This window comes from Asterias amurensis, chromosome 2 (assembly GCF_032118995.1).
Source record: "Asterias amurensis chromosome 2, ASM3211899v1".
Lineage (NCBI taxonomy): Eukaryota > Metazoa > Echinodermata > Asteroidea > Forcipulatida > Asteriidae > Asterias > Asterias amurensis.
The window spans coordinates 17,004,431-17,028,842 of record NC_092649.1 but is presented as its reverse complement, the minus strand read 5'-3'; the positions used below and the strand labels follow the sequence as shown (position 1 = coordinate 17,028,842).

The window sequence follows — 24,412 nt, the reverse complement described above, 5'->3', positions numbered from 1 at the left end:
GAGTTATGGAATTATTTTAATTGACCAGAAAGGTTAAAGTTGTGTACACAGGAAAAGTGGCATTCATACATCCATCATAGAGTTAACAATCTTATAATTTGTAGTGCAAGGTCAAACACGATAAAAGATTTAAAAAAATTCTTTTGAGGACACAAGGCTGCACACTTGCAGGTGAAGCATTTTGCTCGTACATTTTGCCTTCTAGAAAGATGTCCGAGGATTAAGTGATGACTTCATCATCTACAGAGGATATTCAAGATCTACGAAAGATAAGATAGAATACACAGCAGTGTACATGCATAATGTCCTAAAGAAAAATGCAATTTGCCTTTTTTTGATCGGACAGAGGCATTAGAGGAGATAATTTTCTCCATCTGATGGATCAAGTTGATTCCTAACGACTTTAGATGTGACTTACTGAATGCCACCGCATCGTGACTTACTGAATGCCACCGCATTGAGTCACTAAGCTTGAGTCTTATTGTTCGGGGAAAGGTTGTGGACTTTGCTTAGATTGTGATAATATGAGGATCTATTCTTTTCTGCGACGCACTGATGAAATTCCTTCATTAAGGGAAAGTAAAGTACGCCATTGTGGATAGAAATTACACTCTGGAATATAATAATTCTGTATTGTGGTAGGATGGAATTATCTAAAAATAGAAAGTTGCATTTTTCACTAGCAGCAAATTGAGTTGGCGTTATTGTACAGTAGCACTTTGGTGAAATTGACTGGCAGACTCTAAGATACAAGTCTACTATAGGTATTGAGCATATAGTAAGACTTGATGCTCAGAAGAAATAATCACAATGTATAAGCTTTGAACTTGAACATGTACATGGTGAAAGTTGCTAGCTTTCTGTTTTTCTTTCCTAATTTGTTGTGTATCAATGACATGTACATGGATAGGATGGAGGATATACTGACATAAAATTTTAACCAGTAAATAAAATCTGCAAAAACTTGCCTCATTTTAATGTATGATAAGAAGTTTGAAAGGTAAGGCAAATAAAGGGCAAAGAGCTCAGGTATTTAGAGAAACAGCATGAAAAGAGGGGTCTCCCTTGCCCCTCCCATCCTAGCACAGTCGCTGCTGTCAACATAAGGAAGTCTTCCGACTTAAACGTGTATCCACCCTTTTCAGGGCTGCAAATATTTCAGCTGCTCCGATGCGGCAAGTGCACTGTTCATTTTCAGCATGGCGGTTTGTTAGCTAGCGGCAGTGCAGTTACATTGTACAACGCATTGAGCAAAGAATCGAATCAGTGTGTCTTTCATTCCATACAGGTTAGCTTGGTTTACATGCACCCTCAAGAAATGATGGTTTCAGTTTGTTTAAGACTCTAAATGGCGATCTTCTTACTACGCTGTTTCGTGATAGGTCTGTTTGCGCATTGTGCAACGTCTGAGGTGAACCGAATGGTGAGATGTACTTTGAAATGAAATGTGAACCTGAACATAAGTAGGTTGTAACAATCCACATTGGATAACATAGTGGTGAGGCAGAGTTCTTGCAAGTGTAGTATCTGAACTGTGGGTTGGGTTGAGTGCACTTACATGTACACTTGCACCATTGTATGGGTAGCTCCCCATCTGAAATTGTGTTACAGCGACACTGTCAGATTTTTTGTAAAGCTTTCCTGACTTGAAGTTTGTACTGGTACTAATCATCTTGAGAAATGCAACCTTCTAGAATGTTTTATGTTGGTACGCAACTTCTCCGTGGGTTTGTGGATTCTCGCAATTTAGAAAGGAAATTCCAACGTTTCTCGAAATTCCATTGTAAAAGAAACCAAACCTGCCCATACACTAAATCCTGATATTGCTTACTGACTTGCATCAAAGCAAAGAATAAAGTCAACAGTGTAGGTAACTGGTTCTCTCTTTTATTTTTCTGACCTTGTGATATGTCACTTTGCAGTTTCGGGACCGCGTAAAAACAGGATTCATTTGAAATAGAACCGCGCAATCTCAACACTTACCTCTGGTAGGGATGTACTGAAAAATATCGCTGATTGGGTCCAAAAGTGACCACTTTGCGTGAACGCTTGATAAAAACCGTTGAGGGCTTGTATGGCGCTCGTAGGTAGGCACTCAGTACACGCATGTCAAAATGTAAGTAATTTTGCATAGTTCTATTTCAAATTAATCATGATTTTAATCACAAGGTCAGAGAAATAAAAGAGGGAACCGGTTGCTCTTTGACTTGACGCCTCTTTTGCGGGTTACCATACTTGAGCGAGCATGTAGAGTGGATCAGCCTGAGGCCTAATAAAAATGTGCTTAATTCTGGTACTTGTTAATGTTATGAGGGAGCAAGGCATGCTGGAATGAGTGGTACAGCAAGAGCAATCACCCCTGGGAATGAGGATGACTGTTGCGGACACGTATTGCTATTTCAGTCTGGACACCGACACAAAGGGATTTACACTGCATGCATTCTGAAACCAATTATTGCTCCCCGTTAAACACATGGGGCTTTCAAAGATTCAGATCCTGAATCAGAATCTGGTATGTGGATTGGGTTTTCAGTCTCTATCAGAGCCCAATTTCATGGCTCTGCTTACCGTAAGCAAAGTATCGGCACTTACTGTAAGCAGGGAAGTCCATCGCATTTCATGAGTTAGCAGAGAATTTTTTCTTGTGCGCATGCAAACTTTACTAACATTTCTTTGCTAACACGGTAAGCGCAGAAATTTGGCGCTTGCACAGTAAGCAAAGGATGGTGATCATAAGTGCAGAATTTTGCAGTAAGCGGGGTCATTAAATTGGCCATTGATTACCTGGGTTTTCTCTAGTTAGGGTTGTCCTCCCACATCCACCATAAATCTGACATCTAGTTTTCATCATCTTCTCTACACCTGTATCTTCAAACAACGCCAGTCACTTTTTGACGACCCCTCAGTTTCATTACCTGAGGGAATAGTAACAATGTATTAATTAATCAAAATTGTCGAGTCACTCAGGTTGACCTTGGCAGCTGAGTTTCTGAAAAAGTAATCTTTTTTTTACTCAAAACACATCGATACAAACACAACAAAGATTGCCTGATGAAATGACAGAAGAGCAGGTGAAATTAGATCCTGATGAGGCAGGTAGCAGTTAGTCAAAAGCACTCCGAGGCATCTAAATTCCTGGCAAGACTAAATACATCCTTAAAGGCATCGATATATCATTGGTTTTTTTTGAAGAGTCGACCATTCCAATTCAGTAGTTTTAATAGACTAAACCTTATAAGTCACCCTACAAAATGGTCATCAAAGTTCACAGTCTTGTGCATGTTCACGATTATACTCTACACCATGTGATGGGCCTCAAAATGACCCATGGCACACACAGCAATTGCCGTGGCGCCCTGTGCTTATGGTGCCCTTTGCAATGTTCCAAAAAGAATCAAAACATTTCCTCAAATGGGTGCCCCATACTAGAGGAAGAGCGAAATTCAAGGCCTGATGTGCTTATAATTCCGACTTTGCAAATCCCCCCCTCCCAAAGAACTATTAAGGAAGCATTTTCTTGTACAGGGCAGTGTTAAAGATTGGAAGATTTTGAGGGACAATTGGCACTGTAACCATTTTTATTTTTAAAAAGATGCCCAGCTACAATCCTACTACAAGGTGTTAGCCAGAGGGTTTCTGTATGTCTTTTGGACTCCCTGTTTTAATAGACCTTAATGCACACGACGTCATAAGGGCAAAAGGAGGTTGTTCATTGGCCAATACTGTGCGCTGCGCAAACAAATCCGTGCGTCTCGATTGTTTCGTCACCGTTTTTTCCTCTAAGACGGCGACTGGATGACGTCAATGCATAAGGTTTATTGGACACCCTGTTTTGTTGGTCATTTACTGTACTTTTAAATGTTTTGCAAAGTGAACAATTTTGATACGAAGTTTTTAATTTGTTTTTGCAAATTTAGACACCCTTTACCAAATCCTTGCTACAAAAACCTTGTTACAAATAATGTGCATGTTCATGTATTAGACCTTTAACTTTGTGGATGATCAGACAAGATCTTGCCCATTTCCTGCGCAGATGTTCCCTGCTACTGCTGTTGACACAAATGCTCCAGGGTCGGCAGAAATCAAAATTTTTAGATTGTAGATTGACAGATTGGGTTCTTCAAACCAAACTTATTTTTAGATTTTCACTTTGGCCTTTAAATAAAGACATGGAGTAAACTAAACTGGTTGTTGTCGGATGGAATTGATGATATAGGATGGTTGGAGACAAACATGTTACACTTTCGTGACTAACTAGTCAGAAAAATATTTGCATTAAAGGCAGTGGACACTATTGGTAATAATTACCTGTGAAAATTTGAGCTCAATCGGTCGCCGAAGTTGCGAGATAATAATGAAAGAAAAAACACTCTTGTCACACAGTTGTGTGCTTTTAGATGGTTGATTTCGAGACCTCAAATTCTAAACTTGAGGTATCGAAATCAAATTTGTGGAAAAATACTTCTTTCTCGAAAACTACGTCACTTCAGAGGGAGCCAATTCTCACAATGTTTTATACCATCAACCTCTCCCCATTACACATTACCAAGTAAAGTTTTATGCTAGTAACTATTTTGAGTAATTACCAATAGTGTCCACTGCCTTAAAACAAGCTGTTGACACAAAATTAAATTTAGTTTAAAATAGCCAAACTGTTTTCTTCTTTCTTGTTAATATTTTTTATTCGGCCGGTGAAAATCATACAAACAACAAAAAGGCAGATAAATACATGCATGCCTCGTTGTTGTGGAGCCATTTCTACATAAGTGAATAAGCGTGTCACATCAAATGAAAACATTAGTGGGTTCAGTTGATTGAATTATTGTTCATCAGGCCTTGAAGAAGAAATGCTTGCAGGTTTTTTAAAGACAGTGGCAAGAATGGTTCCAGACGTTTGTACTTGAATTAGACTGTTTAAATTCTAATTAAGGATGCTCTATTGTATGCACAGCTAGCTGCAACAGACAGACATACAGACAGAAATTTGATTTGTAAAAAAAAACAAACGAGCTTTGATACATTTACATGTCTATTTGAACCACCGCCGGCGCTGGCATATGTGTACATGTATGATGTACGAAACGGCTAGCACAGCAAACTGCAATGGACGCAAAGAAATTTGATTTGTAAAAACAAGCAAAAACAAACGAGCTGTGAGTAATACATTGTCTTGTCTGTACAGGCATATGAAAATATTGACACAGGGTTTTTCTCTTTTCTGAATTACTGTACGGTAGGGTTGTTGTGTGCAGTCTGTAAAATTTGATATCCGTCCCTTTTTCGGTTTAATATTTAATAATTAAAATTAATTGCACATTGTTGGTTGCTTGTTTAAAAGTAAATAAAAAAGAAAGAAGAAAAAAAAAAATTAAAAAAATTGCAGTAATTGCATTAATATTGTCACAATTAATAAATAAGACATCCTATCGAAAAAAGTGTTTGTAAATCATATATAAAAAATAAAGAAATGTTGACAAAAATGTTTGAAATCATTGCTCTCGTACAAAATCCACACCATATGGTAACTTAAAACCCCATAACTGCGGGACTCTGATTACCGTGGTATGCCTGATCCAACGTAAGACATAACCAGATTATTAGTGCAGCTCTCATCAGTCCAACATTTTGTTTTTTTTAGGGCAGGAAAATCCACAAGACTACACTGTTGGGCTTGTAGCTAAAAATGTACATGTATACCAGACTATAATATTTGTTCAGGAATAATAATAATGATAATAATAATAATAAAAATAATAATAAACGAGACTTATAAAGCGCATTTTACAAAATTCAATGCGCTGGTAAGAGAGCTACGGAAAAGACGTTTATGAGCGAAAAGAGAATAGATTTAATTTACTCTTGAATATCTGGAGTGTGTTGGTGTTTCGAATATGACTTGGTAGGGCGTTCCAGCACCGGGGACCAGCGACTGAAAAGGACCGGTCCCTGCCCTTTTGTGAGTGCGAGGGATGTTAGATTCTGGCTGGAGTGGAGCCCACTCCGGCCAGGTTTGTTGAAATTTAGCGACTCTGTGATGTACTGTGGAAGTACGTTAGAGAGTGCTTTGTACATGTTCACTGATGTTTTGAAGGTGGTGCGTTGTTAAACTGGTAACCAGTGTAATTGTTGGAGAAGTAGAGTGGATGCGTGTGTGTATTTGGATTGCGAGAAAATGATACGTGCAGCATTGTTTTGGAGCCTTTGTAGATGGTCAATGTCTATAATCAGGACTATAATCAAAACGAGAAAAACACAGATGTTAATTTTGTATCAGGGATGGAGAATATAAATCGTTAGAAATCATTGGCAAATTAAAAAATGTAGTAAGCCGTTTGCCATTTATGGTACGGAACTTAACCATTATATGCTTTTTGGCCTTCGTTCAAGTTGGACTACAGTATATTCATTGATGTCACCGTGCCACCATCTTAAAGGATTTGGGTACTTTTTCAAAATGTCCACAGATTTACATTAAACTTACAGGGTTTAAAGATAATGATAGTGGAAAGCTTCCCTTCAAATATTACTTACTGAGGTGCTGTAGTTTTTGAGAAATGAGTAAAACAATGTCATGAAAATACGTTTGTAAATGATTAAAATAATTTTCGTCTCATGAGACGAAAACTATTTTCATGACATTGTTTTACTCATTTCCCAAAAACTACAGCACCTCAGCACGTAATATTTTCAGGGAAGCTTTCTACTATCATGATCTTTAAACTGTGTAAGTTTAGTGTAAATCTGTGGACATTGTGTTTTTTGTCCTACAAAAGTTACATAGACCCTTTTAAGGTAAAATAAAGATGAAACATTAGAAAATGCACAGCTTTGTTGTATGCGCAACACACAGAATCAGACAATCAGCAATCTTCTATTTAGTTATAGCCGCGGGCACACTACTCAAATGAAGTCATGTGAATACGGTCTGTATAAAAAAATTCCACTTGCAGGCTTGCTTAATGAAGTACGGAACGTGATCAAAATTTTGTATGTAACACTTCAGACACATAAAATCTAACAAATTTTTCACACAGCCGTGACACTGTTTAAAGCCATTGGACCCTTTCGGTACAGAAAAAAAAAAAAAAAAAAAGTTCACAGATTTACAAATAATTTACAGGGTTTACAAAAGGTAATGGTGAAAGACTTCTCTTGAAATATCAGTCCATGAAATGCTTTACTTTTTGAGAAAACGGTAAAACAATATAAATTCTCGTTAGCGAGAATTACGGATTTATTTTAAACACATGTCATGACACGGCGAAACGCGCGGAAACAAGAGTGGGTTTTCCCGTTTCTTTTCTCCCGACTCCGATGACCGATTGAGCCTAAATTTTCACAGGTTTGTTATTATATATATAAGTTGTGATACACGAAGTGTGGGACTTGGACAATACTGTTTACCGAAAGTGTATAATGGCTTTAAGACTTCCTGTTAGAAAAAAAAGTCACCTAGAGCTGTCCTCAAATTACACAGTGACTTAAATGTCATCGCAGCAGGGTTATTATCACTCATGGCTGAAACGTCATTCTAACACTGTCTAGATATCATCAGACTCTAACACCTAACACATACATTAATTGACCCATAGGGAAACCCTAATGTGGGAGAAGTGTGAGTCAGCAACTTAGTATTGCCATTAAGGAAACAAACCATGAAGGGAACGAAAGGAGACTAAAACCTCACAAGCTGGAATGGGTTTAGTTTCCTCACCTTTTGTTTCCAGAAGGATGATTTGTCATTTTGTATATTTGATGTAGATAATTGTGGCTGTCACATGTAACCGTCGTCGCAAATGGTATTTAAGGTCCTGTCCTTCGTTGGTCGGCACATTTTGTACGACTTGATGAAAGCGCTTGCCGCACGCTTTAATGCGTCAGGCATGACCAGCCCAGTGTCAAGATAAACATGCAAACTGCCGGAGCTTTTCTTAAGTCAGGACACGGCGCGCTTTTGATCTGGCCAGTTGTGCAAACACAATCCCCTCTGAAAGTCTTTTTTTTTATCGTGGGTGGATTTTTTCCAAGAGAGGTGTTTGGAGCACTCAGCGCTTTGTCTAATTAAATTGGGGCCATGAGAAGTAGGCGAGAACAGCTGACTGGCTTCTGAGCAGGGAGCACCAAAACGAATGTGAAATTTTCCACCCTGTTCATTTTGTTTGGATGGAGGGCCTACCCAAGAAAGCAATTTGGGCATGGGGGATTGATCAGGCAGAGAGGGGGTGCTTAGGGCTACTGAAAAATTATCAATCGGTGAATTGCTGTATTGATTGTACAGTGTATCGTGGAGGATCTTGCACCGTGAATTTACAGACCTCTGAAACGGAGTCAGCCACCACTAGAAAGCCTTCAGCTAAAATGTTCACATGAATGTGGTTGAGTCACACGCAGCCAGGAGCTGACATGGATATTCAACTCCAGCGTGACAAAATTTTAAATTGACTAGGGAACTAGATTGCCTTTTTCAAATCTTATGGGATACATGGAGCTCAAGAAGCATTATGCTTTGCAGAGCAATTTGTCAGGCGAGAAGAGATGTTTTTAAAAAGAAGAAAAGATTAAAACACCTTGTATTTAACATCATCACAAAATCCTTTTTTCTTTTCTTCAAATGAGCTGTATGTTAGTTTATAAATAATTGCAATTTTTGTTTCCTTTAAATTTTGTCTGAATTCTGTTCAAAGATTTGTATTAACATTTTGTAGCCGTGGGTATCCAATATACGTGAGCTGCACATTAAAGTAAGCAGTCTTATGCCCCGCAGCAAACTAAAAAGAGGAAGAAAAAAAAGTGTCTCAAATGAAATCCAGGTAATAAAAGATGGTGTGTCAAAAAGATTATGTTGGTTTAGTCGTGCTGGAAGCCTCGCGCGCAATCCTGAGCAGGATATTCAGACTGAGTTGGGAAGTGAAAAGAGAGAGGAATATGAGAAATTGGTTCTTTTACTGGGTACAAGCTGAGCATAATACATTACGCAGTCGAGCGTCGGGCCTCGGTCTAAGATTTCAGGGCTGGTGTATTACGGAAATCAGCTCCATGCCCAGGGGCAGCTATGAGCTATTCTGGGGTTATTCTCCATCCCTGGTGATTTCTCTCTTTCTTCGCCTTTTTCTTTCTTTCTCCCCCTGCGCTTTTTTTGTGGCATTTTCGGCGCTTTGCAAGATTTTAGACTTTGGTGGAAAAAGGAAGTCTTATTCCTGAGGTCGTTGATCAGAATATGGAGAAGAAAAGAAAAAAGAAAGAAAAAAATCCCAAGGACATCGGATGGATGCAACGAGTTTTCTGCATTTAAAAACAGTTCTGTCATTTTGAAAATGCTAAAAATAAGTATGCGCAATAACTGTTTAATAAATTATTACTCGGTACTGCAATACTGTATACCCTTACGTGCACATTTTGCGCTGGCTCAGCACATGAATGTGTGAATGTGTGATTTCTAACACATGTGATCCTCCCCTTACTAATGCACAAGACTGATGATGTTTTAAAGGGTTTGGGTCCTTTTTGTACGACACAAAACACAAACGTCCACAGATTTACATTAAACTTACACAGTTTAAAGATAATGATAGTAGAAAGCTTCCATTAAATCAACATTTGCTGAGGTGCAGTAAGTAGTTTTTGAAAAAGGTAGTAAAACGATTTCATTAATATTTTGTGAGCATTAGCCATGTAATATTTCCATGCCATGTAGAAAGAAAGAAAGCAAGCGAAAAAGTGTGCCCAACCCAGAAGTAGAGGGAATATTAAAACACTTTCACGTTCAATTTCAAGAATTAACGTTTCAGTGAAACAAAAAAGATTTTGTGAAGGCCTTAGAAACAAGATTTCATGAAGGGCTAAGACACAAGATTTTGTTGTTTTCATGCCATGTATAAAGAAAGAAAATGGGGGAAAATGTGTGTGTTCCGTCCCCCCCCCCTTTTTTTTATTGCAGTCTCAGCCCTATCAAATAACCTTTACACATGAGAAACCTTTCCCACTCCTGCTCCCGAATGACGTCTTGGAGCAGATGCATCCAAGTGTAAGTCAGAATGTCTTTGATTTAATCCCAAGGACAAACACTCCGCTGACATTCACTCTGATTTAATTCCGCCCTTTTCTATCTTGATATCATTTCAGAAGGAGGAAGTAATTTGATGACGACACGCAAGCTGACCCCACTGTGGGGAAAATGCTTTGATTCTCACCTGTACGAGGGTCGGGTTATTCACATCATCATCCAGAACAACAGTAAGATGGTTGCCGAAGCTGAGCTCAAGGTCATGGACATGGCAGCCATGTGTGGAACCAACGGTGATGTACTTACCACTGATGTAAGTCAAAATAATACGTCTGCTCAGAAGAACAAGGTCCCTAATTGTTATTTCTTTATGAAATAACCGAAAGGTCCTTAAATGTAAAATGCGTAAAAATTTAAAAACAAATTAGTCAATCAACAAATTTATGTATACTTGAATAAACGAATGTTTTTTTTTTTCCCCAACCCCATTTTTACCAGAAGCTCCAAAATATGAACAGGCAAATCAGGGTGGGATTCTAACCCACAACATTTGCATTGCTAAAATAGATGTCTTACCACTAGACCACCTTGCATAAGCTATTAAATAGTTGATGATTAAAGGCAGTGGACGTAATTACTCAAAATAATTATCAGCATAAAACCCCACTTGGTAGCGAGTAATGGGGAGAGGTTGATGGTATAAAACATTGTGAGAAACAGCTTCCTCTGAAGTGACATAGTTTTCGAAAAAGGAGTAATTTTCCACGAATTTGATTTCGAGACCTCAAGTTTTGAATTTGAGATCTCAAAATCAAGCATCTGAAAGCACACAACTTTGTGTGACAAGGGTATTTTTTTCTTTCATAGTTATCTCGCAACTCCGACAACCAATCAAGCTCAAATGTTCACAGGTTTGTTATTTTATGCATAGGTTGAGATACACCAAGTGAGAAGACTGGTTTTTGACATTTACCAATAGTGTCCACTGTCTTTAACACTGCCTCTAGCTATCGAACTAGCTCAGTGAATCTAGTGGAAAGATGTCTGCTCTAGCAATGAAAAGGTCATGTGTTAGAATCCCACCCTGATTTATCTGTGGATTTTTGTTTAGTCTGGAATGGTGTTACACTTTTGTCACATCTTCAGGTTGACCTAACAAATCATACCATTTGTTTGTTTGTTTGTTTGTTTATTTCTAAATCAATCTGAATTCTTCAAGGCAAGGTGTTCATATTGTCGTAAAATGATTTGTGTTTTTGAGATCTTAACAGCTGGAATGTATGAAGAAGAAAAAAACTCTTTCTAAAACTGATACTTTGCTTCTTCCCCCAATGGAGGTGTTAACTTCCTACAGCTACTTGAAATGTAATTGTGTTCTTCCTTCCCCAAGGCTCTCCTTTTATCTCAACTTACTCGTATTCTCTTTCCCCCTCGCCGCCGCAGGGGTATTTGAAAACAAAACAAAAATCCCAACAACAACCATCTCGTTTTCACTTGAATTCAACTCCTCGCTCTTTTCCTCCTTGATGTATGGGATGTACTCAAATTCAATCCCGCCTCCTTCAAGTCACTGTTCGTTTACATCAATCATTCTCAAAGTCTTGCTCTTTTGAGTCTCCGTCCTTTATCTTACTTCTTCTTCTCCTTCTGTTTTAAGTCGGATCATCATCTGGTTGTCACATCAAGATGCTACTTCATTTATCTAGTCTTTTGATGTATCCGTGATGACTCTTTATCACCCCCCCCCCCAATATCAAATAAATGAGAAGAGAAGAGAAAGAAATACAAAGTAGATGCGTGTACGAAAGAAAATCGTTGGCTCAGGACTAAAAGTCGTTTGTGCAAGGGTGTTTTTTCTTTCATTATTATCTCGCAACTTCTATGACTGATTGAGCTCAAATTTTCACAGGTTTGTTATTTTATGCATATGTTGAGATACACCAAGTGAGAAGGCTGGTCTTTGACATTTACCAATAGTGTCCACTGTCTTTAAATTAAGTTATAAGTTTAAAATTCAGTGCAGAGGCGTTATTATTCAAAATCACAAGAATAAGTTTACTGGCTCGACGCTAAAATCACTGACCTCGGGCCTGTGGTCCTGTGTACATTTCAAGCCCTATTTATGACAACTACTGTCAGTTTTAAAGGCACTGGACACTATTGGTAATTACTCAAAATAATTATTAGCATAAAACCTTACTTGGTAACGAGTAATGGGGAGCTGTTGATAGTATAAAACATTGTGAGCTCCCTCTGAAGTAAAGTAGTTTCCGAGAAAGAAGTAATTTACCACGAATTTGATTTCGATACCTCAGATTTAGAATGTGAGGTCTCGAATGCAAGCATCTGAAAGCACACAATCTCGTGTGACAAGGGTGTTTTTTCTTTCATTATTATCTCGCATTGAGCTCAAATTTTCACAGGTTTGTTATTTCATGCACATGTTGAGATACAGCAAGTGAGAAGACTGGTCTTTAAAAAATACCAATAGTGTTGTGTCTTTAATAGTGAACTAGCGGGATGCCGCGCTTCGCGCGGCACCCCGCTAGGATATAAAAATCCTTTACACAAATATTTCGAAATGTGGGTGAGGGTGTTATACGCCTCTCTCAATATTTATGCATGGCGTCATAATTCTAACCCAAAATGAAGCTATTTCGCACGTCCACCACTACTTGCAGTGGCTGTACCCACCTCGTTTTGGGTTAGACAACGTACCTTATGCATCTAGAAACTATAAGGCTCCCCCGTGATCCTTATAGGGGTCTAATATGTTGGGCCTCCCTAACGTTACACGTTTTTCAAATCAGCGTTGATAGGTGAAACTGACCGTTAGCCAGCAATAACTAAAGTTTCTTTTGTACTACACTACCAAAACTTTCTCCACACACTCAATATACATTCATAATGCTTGCATTTCCTTTTTAAAAAACATCGTCAAAAATGACATTTTTACGTCCCACGATACATAGCGTTGCTACAGCACTGTAAGTAAAGCGAGTTTTTGGAACATGCTGTGTGCCACAAATCTAATTTATCTACTGTTTTTTTTTTCGGGGGGGGGGGGGGGGGGGGCGGGGTGGTAAGAGCGTAGGCCTCTTTTTAGTTTACTCTCATCTGAATTGGTCTTGTAAACTTTCTGGTCAATAGGCTGCATGTATAACGGGAGCACTTAACGTGAACGTCAAAAAAGTGTTTTGCAGGCAGAGATGCTAAGTCCAGAGGCTAGCTATGTGTGAGATTTTTCAAAGCTCAACCCCCATCCCCCAGGAAAAAAAATTGCCAGTTTAAGAAGGCCTTTTTAAATCGCCGCTCAACCTTTTTTTTTTTTTTTTTTTTTTTTATAAATAAATAAAACAATGTGAAATTTAATTGTGGACAAAAAGTGTTTCAAAATGCATCAAAAGCCTCCTCAGAATAATTAAAACTCACTTGAGGTACACAGGAGATGTTGATGGTTAATGTGGAGGTTCGATTGTGTCAGATTATATCCTTCCAAACTTGAAAAAATAGACTAAAAATGATGTCCAAAATCAATCGCTCACTTCTTCTGCCTGTTGTGTCTTCGCTAGTGGAGCGCATTTCAACGAATTTGCTAAAAGAATCGGAACAAACTTGTGCGCAATAAGCGTTTTGCGCTCTGCCGAATTTGAGCTGAACCTACTGGATGAGCAAAAGCGTGCGCAATCTGCAAATTTGCGCTCTGTTTGTACAAATTTTGTACAAAAAAATGTCGTTAATTTTTTTCCCGATCTCGCCCCAATAATGGTTGATGTGCGTGTGAGCGTGAGACAGAGCCCAAATGCGTGAGTCTCACGCCTAATGCGTGAGACTTGGCAGGTCTGGTTTTGTTTTATTGTCACTTTGGGCTTATTGCATCTCGCGAAATTTGAACGACAAACGACACAATTTCTGACCGCGTTCATGTTCACGCTGCTCTAGGAACAAACCTCCATACATCCCATATCTCTGGAACCCTATATCGTACAAACTAAATAAAAACGATAAACTCGTCCCCACTCCTTAATTTTCTCTAACTTATTTCACTTTCAGAAAGCATGTCAAGTCATGTTTAGGGTTTGTTACGTCCAGTTTGGGTCAATAGACAAACTCCTAAAAATGTACCCCATTCAGCCGCACGAGGTCTCTTTTGTTAATATTATCTCCATCAGTAACCAACCCGACGGGCCGATGGCTAAATTAATCTTCATAATGGATTTGGCAAAATGTACATTCTGAGACCTGATCGACACACTGCTCTAACCAATTTTGTGAATGGACTTATTCAAAAGGAAACTTAATGTCGTTTTGCTTAACAACTTTGACCACATGCAAAGCAAAGTTCTTTTTTTTACAGCTTCAAAACAGCCTTTGACGTGTGTGTATAAGTTTCACCATAGAGTAAGGAATGGTTTCACAATTCTACCGCCATGGTTAAACTCTGAAACTGCAACATTATACCTCCATGAACAGACCGTATTCTAAAACGGTATTCATGTACCCATTTGAGTTTACTGGCAAAAGGTCCAAGGTCGCCACCCACTGTCAACCTAAAGTGGTCCCACGGCGACCTTCTTCACCAAGTAACAGGTGGCCTGTCTCAAACCAGACAACACACCGCTCACAATACACTGACCAGAATGGCTCTTTGTGTAAGGCCCCCCCCCACCCCAAAATGTTATTAATTGTAAAGTTCCCTTAGACACCTTCCAACCTATAGCCGGCCCTACCCAATGTTTCCAAATTATTAAGCTTCCGTTTGATCCCATCCTTGTTCATCATGATAATTCTCATGCCGTTTGGAAGTGAATGCTTCTTTATAAATATTCTCCATTTAATCTTTTCAACAAATGAGTCACCCGCAGAAGGATTTCTAGGAAGTCTGATAACAACGTCGACCAGTGGTTGACACATGGTCACCTGCGAAACATCAATCTACGGTACTTAATCCATTCAATGCAAATTCGGTCAAATTCGTGAGATTGGTTTCGGATTTGTCCTGGCACCCAGCCTCTTCGACCCTTTCGACCCTGCGCGGCAATGAATGGACCAGTCCGGAGAAGCATGCTTAGTACAACACGAAAGTAACCTGACCAAAAAGGGCGGATCGAATGGCGGGTGGGCGTTCAAGGGGCAATGAATGAACCAATCCGGAGCACCATCTGCGAAACACTGTCCAATGAGTCGCCTGTCAGAAAGATTTCTAGGAAGTCTGGTAACAACATCGACCAGTGGTTGACGCACGGTCGCCGCCCAAACTTCCTCCAATCACATGACTTGTAAGTGTGAGTTTGGATCCGGGTTTTGCAGACTTGCAACCCGACGTCTGAAACCACACAAACGTATTGAATTCCACACAAACAACCGTGTTGGATTCCACAAGGATGCCATACCACTGGACCTTCTAATTTTCAATCCAAGATGGCGCAGGTTACGCTTTTAATAGTATAGATGTATTTTGGTTGCAATATAATTTGCACTACTTTGAATCCTTAACCTTCAACACAAATATAGCATGAGTATTAGATTGGCCACATTCACCCGAGTGTCATTAGAATCCCTGCAGTGGCTTAGGGTACGCGTGATACATTTTAAATAGACGTATGTGAACTTTTTAATTTTTTTGTTTACTTATTTTTTATTTATTACATTTTTTTTACCCAGGGTATCTGAAAACCTGTTTCATGTGGGCCCTGCATACATTACTACAAGTCAATTTATTACCCACTACATGCATGGTTTGCTTTACTTGAGCCTACAATGGTAAATTCACTTCTACTAATAGTACTACAACATGGGTCTTGGTTGTTTGTGGGAAAAGGTAGTTTTGTTTAACAGCAATTCACAAGTGAAGTCATGCACCATTATTATAAGTCAAAGAAAGAAAAGAAGTCACATAATAAAACCTCATGAAATGCTTTGATGTACTGTTAAACAGAACTTTGACACATCAACATCCATTAAAGGGGAAGGTACACGTTTGGTAATTACACATATCAAACAAATATTAACTTAAAAACTGACTTGGTAACGAGCATTGGAGAGCTTTTGATATTGTGGGAAACGGCTCCCTCTGAAGTATGGTCTGCCATTTTTAGTCTGGAAAATTGTTATTCTAGAAAAGTTATAACTCTTGTCAGGGAATTGCACAGTTTCTAGCCTCTGCGACAACAATGGGAGAGTGGTTGTCAATTTTTGATCACTATTTTGCTCCAGAAAAATGTGGTTGACATATTTCCATATCACTTAAACACTCATATTCATTCCTTCACATTCAATATGAATCAATATCAGCCAGTCTCGCATGTCAGTTATTTATTGATCAATATATTTTTGTGTCTAAAAAAAAAAACCCCAAAAACCCAGTACCTTGACTTTATGAAACATCGAGTAAATTTTAGTCCCTTATTTTATTTTTCTTGACCTGTTATTAATTCTTGATCTAGTTTAGAGTCCTATTTACGACTCGACCTGTTCCGCCTCCCAATCCACCCCTCCTTAGCTGTCTCATAAAAACATCCCCCTTTCTCAACTTGCGCATCCCCTAACGCAAATATTTTATTCAAACCTTTCATTTTCCTTGTCAGGTCCAATATTTCACCCATTGATTGAATCTCTAATGCTCCTAGCAACCTGGCACATCTTTCCCTTTCATTTCAACCCCTCTTCCTCCCTCCCCCTGCTATGCTTGACTTGTTTTCCCCGTTAAATTTGTCCCCCTTCCTTGCTTTCCCCATTATATTCCTTTTTTACTCCTTCTCTTCTTCAGACCTATAGGACATTTATATTTTTTTCGAAGTAAACTTTCTCAATATCTTTCTTTTTTTTTTTTTTATTATTATTATGATGTCCGGGGAGCAGCAGCGTTCCTTCTGTGTTCTTGTTCATAATGCTTGGCTTAGCAATGAGGTACTTATTTGGCTTCCAACCATGCAGGCAAGCTTGTCTGCAGATAAGTCAAGCTTGGGGGTGTAGTTGTAGCATCGTGATGAAGAAGTCTACATGTTTCTTAGCACAGGGTGTGGGGGGGGGGGGGGGGTATAGAGATACTCATCATTATTGGCCATGGATTAAGTGTGGGTGGTTTTTTTAAAAGGACATTAGGGGTCCTCAATTAGTATGCGGAATGTTCATAGAGAACTTGAATAGTAAGGGGTTGCATTCCTAGAGAGCGTTATTTTAAATAAGATAAATTTAAGACAAATATATATATGCTTTTAGTTGATTTATTCTTTGGTACATGTTTTGCCCCAAAATTAATAAGCATAGAAACTTATATAGGATTTGAGGCATTGCATGGTGAGGTATCAATATATATTTGGTTTGCGGTAACACCATGTGTGTATCTACTGGCCAGGTAGAGTTTGTTCTTAGAGAGCGTAGATGATCAGGGGTTTGGGAGACTTTTCAGTTCTGAAAAGAACTGTCCTGCTTTTTAACTATTACCCCGGCGGATGGTATAGAAAATAGGCTGGGACTATACTACTTAGCTTATAGGATCGTGATTAACTGTACTACCGCGGAGTCAGTTCTTAAATTGGTCTTAACATTTCGACTAGCTTGCTCTAGTCATCGTCAGGAGAAACGTGCTTGGTAGTAGAAGCACTGCAGCTGTTGACAATGTGTAACATTTTGAGAAGCACTTTCCTTGAAAAGAATGTGGTTTTAGAGAGAAGATTTGTTTTCCTCGCGTATCTTAAAGGCAGTGGACACTGTTGGTAATTGTCAAAGACTAGCCTTCGCAGTTGGTGTATCTTAACATATATGCCTAAAATAACTAACCTGTGAAAATTTGAGCTCAGTCGGTCATCAAAGTTGCGAGATAATAATCAAAGAAGAAAACACCCTTGTCAAACGAAGTTGTGTGCATTTAGATGGTTGATTTCGAGACCTCAAGTTCTTAATCTGAGGTCTCGAAATCAAATGCGTGGAAAATTACTTCTTTCTCAAAAACTACGTTACTTCAGAGGGTGCCGTTTCTCACAATGTTTTATACCATCAACCTCTCCCCATTACTCGCCATCAAGAAAGGTTTACTGACAATAATATTTTTTGGGAGTAATTACCAATAGTGTCCACTACCTTGAATACTTTGAATAATGTTCATACCGGTTTGTTTTGTTTCCATTATGTCTATTCAGTTGATGCTGAAGCCGACTGGTGTCCTACATGCTCAGCTCAAATGCTTCTCAGAATCACAAGGTAACTTTCCATACTTTGTTAACAAATTTATATTTGTTTTTTTATTTGTTGAGACAACTTTATTTTATTTTTTTGGTTGTCTCTTTGGATAAAAACAGCTTTGCTGATGTTGGTTACCATTACTGTGGAGACTTTCAGAATCTCAATTCTCTAAATTCAAAGGAGCACTCTTTGAAGAGCCATATGAGGGACAACTCTTTTTCGAGTGGTTTTCCACTCTTTTAGATTGAAGTTTGCATCTTTTTGAGTGATTTTTCACTCTGTCCTGGAGTGAAACCCCTCTCAAAGAGTGAAACAACCACCACTCTTTTTAAAGAGCCATATGACGGACAACTCGAAAAGTAAAGAGTGGTGGTTTTCACTGTTTTACATTTAGAGAGAATGTCATTTAAGTTGAAGCAAATACAACAGGAAAAAAGTAAATGTGTCATAAAATGTAATCTTTGTCTTGATGCAAAAGGCCTTGGCACACGGGGCAATTATAACTTGAAGACAACCACTTGCACTGTATGCAAAAAGGAACTATTTTGCGGGTGCGACATTGCTCTTATACATGTACGGCAGTATGGAGTTGTGTGACTTTTGATTAGCGTCCCCGAAGATAGATATATATTTATATATCAAAACAGCCCTGCTGTTTACATTTTAAAATTTATAATAGAGTGTACAATCGAACTCTCTTAAAAAAATGGTAATTGTGCAAAGTAGACAGACAAAGAAACAGAAACAATACAAATTTGTTTTAAATATAGACGATGTGACCTCTGACGTCACTCGAAAACCATAACATAATTCGTGTGCATACTGCCAGGCAAACCTTTGTGTTTTCGCAGCCAGCTAGAAAGTACACACAATCTTACCATGACTACGTGTCTTTTTGCCTGGCGAAACATGACGTTGTTCAGTGTTTTTTCAACGGCTTGAATGTAAACATAGGTCACAGCGTTTATAGGCCAGAGTTGAAAGAAATCAAGTTTTCAGTGCTTTTTCTTCACCCAGATCTGTTGGTGTTTGATCAGTTTTATTGGAGTTTATTTAGGAGTACCTTTTATCTGTTTCAAGTGCTCCTGTATGCCAAGAGTGGACTATAGAAACATCTAAATATGTAACAGAACCGAACAAAGACTGGGTCATATAAAGGGACAGGTTCTAAGCTGCTTCAAATGCACAAGTACTTGCCTTCAAATTTCTAAAATAGTTGCTGTTTGGAATCACTCTTTTTTTTATAGTGTTCCACTAAAACACCCACTGTGTTTTATAACTTGTGATTAGTTATTTAAAAAAAAAAAACACATAAAATTTTCCTTTTGAAATACAATCAGCGGAAAATGCGGTCAGCCATTTTGTGGAGTTGTAGTTCTACAATGGCAGACCTTGTTCTGTCATGAAATAGATTTCCGAGGGATATACACACGTGTATGTGAATAGTTTCCCTTTGAAAATATATAACATTTTCATACAAAACCTTTTTTTATTGCCCAATGCGCCTTATCCAAAGGCAACATGTCCCTTTAACTGTGAAATTTTTCTGGAATCAACTCTTTTTATGGTTGTGCTGAAGGAATAAGTTTATGGCAGTCAAGTGTTTGAAAATAAAACATTTATGAGTGTATGAAATCTATAAAAAAAAATTATAAAAAAATATTCAGCTGCAGAGGACAAGGACCTGTTATCAGAAAAGTCTATCTATTATCCTTGCACGAAAAACGCACAGATCTATCAAAACACCTATCATCACTTGAGCTTGTTGAGTGTGAATGGCATGTATGCTTTGTGATGTGGAAAGATATCAACGATAAAATAAATGTCTGACATTTTATAGCATAATAAATGAGAGGTTCCCCCCCCTTGAAGGTGTAAAAAAGAAAACTGAAGTGAATTGAAGGTTATTTTGAAGATGTGACTGTGATAACACGTAGTTATCCTATTTCAATCACTTGAAAGATACTTGTCCGGTTCGTTTTGAATCTTTATAGTGGGTGTGTACAACTTAAGAAAAGTGCAGAGGATTCACACACAAAAAATGAATTTTTTTCCCCCAAAAAATATGTAGTTTGTGATGCAGTGGTTGATATTGACCCCTTGTCACACGTGGCGACTGTGCCACGCTCACCATTTTGGTGGTCAATAGGTTTACGTGTAAACGCCGCGTTGCCTAAAATGCACACTTTACTGAATAACGCACAGTGACATTGACCACCAAAGTGACGCATCCAAAATAATTCTGATGATGACGTCAGATGAGTTGGGTCAATATTCATGCCCCAATTTCATTGTGCTGCCTCAGTTACGAAAAGTAGCTAAGCACAAACAATTGATGCTCACCAGAATGAGGTTACCAGCCAAAATGCCATGTCACATGCACCATCCCTGACTGGTATCCTGCTAATTTGTGCTTGGCATGAAATTGTTAAGCAAGATTGTCTGCGAAAGCACTCTAAGCAGCTCTAGGAATGTAACAACACGGGTGTTGTCAGTTCATTAACTTTTTTCTTATGGCAGCCAGAAGAACCAACATACCTAATCTATTTTAAAATCTAGTTTTCAGTAGCTTGCTCAATCTAAAATGTATACTTCGATATGAAAAAATGACAAAATCATATTACTAAAACGTGAACCCCACTGTCAGCATATTAATTTCGTGTGCTATTTTTGTGATGATGCAATTTCTGTTCCCGGTGCAATATTTTCCTCCCTCCAGCCCAAACCGGCTACCTGAATAATTAGTAGCCCATCCAAACGTCTTGGGCTGGGGGGCAACTAGCAATTTCCACCCTCTAGAAGAGTCGTAGCAGACAAGATATTCAAGGCAACCCATTGCAGGCAATCTCCATCATTCTCATGTCAATATCCATATATTATTTTTTGTCAGGGATAGTAAGACCATAGACCTAGGCCCAATTTTATAGAGCTGCTAAGCACGCAAAATTTGCTTAGCATGAAATTTCTTCTTTGATGAAAACAGGATTACCAACCAAATTTCCATTTGTTGCGTATTGCTTGATACTGGTATTCAGCTGTCGTTTGCTTATATCCTGAAAATCACGTGGAAATTTGATTGGTAATCCTGTTTTTATCAAGGCAAAAATTTCATGCTTAGCAAATTTTTGTGCTTAGCAGCTCTATGAATTTGGGCCCTATTCAAGTGTTCCTTCTGCATGCCGTCACTGCCTCCTACTTGCATGTTAAGTTTGCCTCTAGGGACAATATTTTTTAGACCCCCCTCAGATCATAATTAGATTCAGTGTTTTGACAAGGAAGGAACAAAGTCCTTGCCTCTTTAAGGACGGACAGTCTTAGGCTTGTTTGTGAAGAGTGACATTATTTCCTGTAGTAATCATAGAACACTAATTGGCATGAAGCTCGTACTAATTAAATGATTAATTAATCATTGATGTCACAAAAAGAGAGAAACAAAGACCCCCCCCCCCCCAGATCACATTTAGGTTCAGAGTTTGACAAGGAAGGAACAAAGTCCTTGCCATTTATAAGGAAGACGTGTGTCGGGTTGTTTTATTTTCTGTAGTAATCACAGAACACCAATAATTGTGAAGCTCATCATTAATTAAATGATTAACTTATCATTGAAATCACAAAAAGAAAGAAACGAATATCCCCCTCGGATCACATTAAGATTTAGAGCTTGATAAGGGAGGAACAGAATCCTTGCCTCTTTTCAGGAAGAGGGGTCTCGGGCTTGTTTTATTTCCTGCAGTAATCATAGAACACCAATTATTATGAAGTTCATTATTAATTGAATGATTAGTTTTTGTATAGATATAAAAAAAGAAGAAAAAAAGAAACAAAGCTTCTATATGATCAAGGAGGCAATCACCTGTTTGACATTCCATTAATAATGAAGGGGGAAAAGAAGACGCACAAGAAAACAAAAAGATAGACTAAGTAGACATATAAATTCAAGAGAGAAGTGAAATTCCCATTGGTCTGGACAGGAAGTAATCTGATCTGGTCGTCATGAGACTATTGATGGGCCAGGTGGCATCCTGTGAGATGCCTCAATGTTTACATGAACATAGAGAAGAGTAGACCGAGTGCAAGAGATATTCGCCACCCAGCTTTTTTGTTTACCTGTCTGCGTAGTGCACGTACGCACACAATCAATATTTTGATGGATAGCAGTTATTTTTTCGTCGTGTTTTTGTATACGTGCGAGAGTGTGTGCATTAGGAGCTTGATTTGTACAAGGCATTATGCCGACTCACTCATCATAATGTGAATCAATCTGCACCATCTTGGTCATGTACCCTATGTATTTAAACCCATTGTTCAACACTGATGATCAGACCAAAAAGGGATCAGACTATTTTTTAGCTTCTAGCCTCGGTTTGGTTACAGTAGTCTGAATGGAATAAACGAGGAAGCCATTTCCTTCTTCTGCGAATGGCATACACACCCCCCCCCCCCCCCCAAGTGTGTTGTGTTCGGAACCTCAGGAATTCTTCTGAGGATTTTTTATTACAATTTTTTCCCCTCTACAAATTTGAAGAGAAGAAAATAAATAAAAAAACTAACAAAAAAGAAAAAACTAAACATGCCCAACTGCATTAGTAGCTGTAGAATGTAATCAACGCAAAGCATGCCAATTCATGAAAAAGTATGCCATGTACATGCAAAAACAATTAAAAACAACTTTCACTGTAAATCAATTTGAAATAAAAACATCTTTTTCCATCAGTCGATCATTTTGATAAGTGTAGATGATGAATTCTGTCTGGCCGGTCAAACCATATTATATAAGGCCAGAATCATATTTATTAAAATCGGTGAAGGGAATTGGGAATATTTACTCTATTCACTAGGTGTCCACCGAGGAATGAAGTCATTAGATGGAAGTACTAACATCTTGTAACTCTTCCGCAGGGAGGGAGGGAGGAATCGAAGAAGGTTTTTTGGAGATGTTTTTAGATTGTTGATGAGTGTAATATGTAGGAAAAGGGCCGCCGGGGTGTGGGGGTATACCTCTTTGCTTAAAAGGTCTTTAGACATATAGTGGATGGCATTGGTGTCATTTTGCATAAGATGTTTTCTGTAATGAAAGATTTTAGTTCAAAGAAAGGTAAAAAATACCATGAGTAGTGATTCTGCTTTTTAGTTGCTGGGGGACAAAATAGGAAAATGTCAGGATAAATCCATTTATCAGAAACACTCAATTGAGAAATGTTATTGTTGTTTCCGTTGATCCATGGCTTATAGTGCTATCTGTTTTGGACACCCCCAATTTTTTTTTAATATCTCCAACAGTTAAACAAAAAAATACATTCAAATACATTTACAAATTTATCGGACAAGTCTGCTTGTTTTTTGTGTGTTTTTTTTACTGTGTCACATCTTGAACATTTTTTTTCCCCTCAAATGTTGACTGTGAGTCTGATAAAATAACATTCAATTCTATTGAGAGTTGAAGTATACTTAATGCCCATAAAGACAAGAGAAATCAATCTTCTCTCACTGTCGTAGCGCCTGTTCAAATAAAAACGATTTTCTCAAATGCATGTTAAATTGGGTCAGGAATCTTTTCTCTTATTTTGATTCTGGTCTTGCAAATAAAATTCTGGTCCAGTAAACACATTGAGCCACAAGCCCAGGGCCCAATTTCATTGAGCTGCTTAAGCACAAAATTTTGCTTAAGCAAAAAAATCCTTGCTTAGTAAAGTCATACTACCGGCCAAGACTCCACTCAATTAGTATGCAAAGTAAACAACAGCTAAATACCAGTCACAAGCAATGTATAATGCGTGAAATTTTGGCCGGTAACATGTGTAAAATAAGCGAGCTATTTTCGTGCTTAAGCCAATTTTTTGCTGAAGCAGCTCTATGAAATTGGCCCCTATTGTCTTGTGAATTTTCCCCAAACTCGAATCCCTAAAAATGCTTATTATGAAATGATCACTTCTGAAAACAGATCTGAATGTCTAATTTCCCCTAATTTGAATTCAACTTCTTAAAATATTATGCTTGTTCTGCAGATGATCCCAACCAAGCCAGCATGATCAAGCCCAATCTAAACCAACCCCTCCTTGATGATGATGATGATGACAAGACAAACTCTGGCGCCCTCACAAGGCGACGAGGGGCCATGCGACAGGCTAAAGTACATGAACACCTTGGACACAAGTTCTTAGCACATTATTTCCGCACACCGACCTATTGCTCATTCTGTAATGAGTTCATTTGGTGAGTGGTCTC

At 38.4% G+C, this 24,412-nt stretch overlaps 1 protein-coding gene across 4 annotated transcripts in view; it reads left to right on the top strand.

Moving 5' to 3' along the window:
- LOC139949549 (protein kinase C delta type-like) overlaps positions 1-24,412 on the top strand; it is a 107,418-nt gene that overhangs the window by 44,369 nt on the left and 38,637 nt on the right. For all 4 annotated transcript variants that reach the window (XM_071947932.1, XM_071947950.1, XM_071947940.1 and 1 more), the window contains exons 3-5: positions 10,123-10,316; positions 18,145-18,205; positions 24,193-24,400. In XM_071947932.1, the coding sequence (XP_071804033.1) occupies positions 10,123-10,316; positions 18,145-18,205; positions 24,193-24,400 (463 nt within the window). The remainder of the gene's footprint in view (positions 1-10,122; positions 10,317-18,144; positions 18,206-24,192; positions 24,401-24,412) is intronic.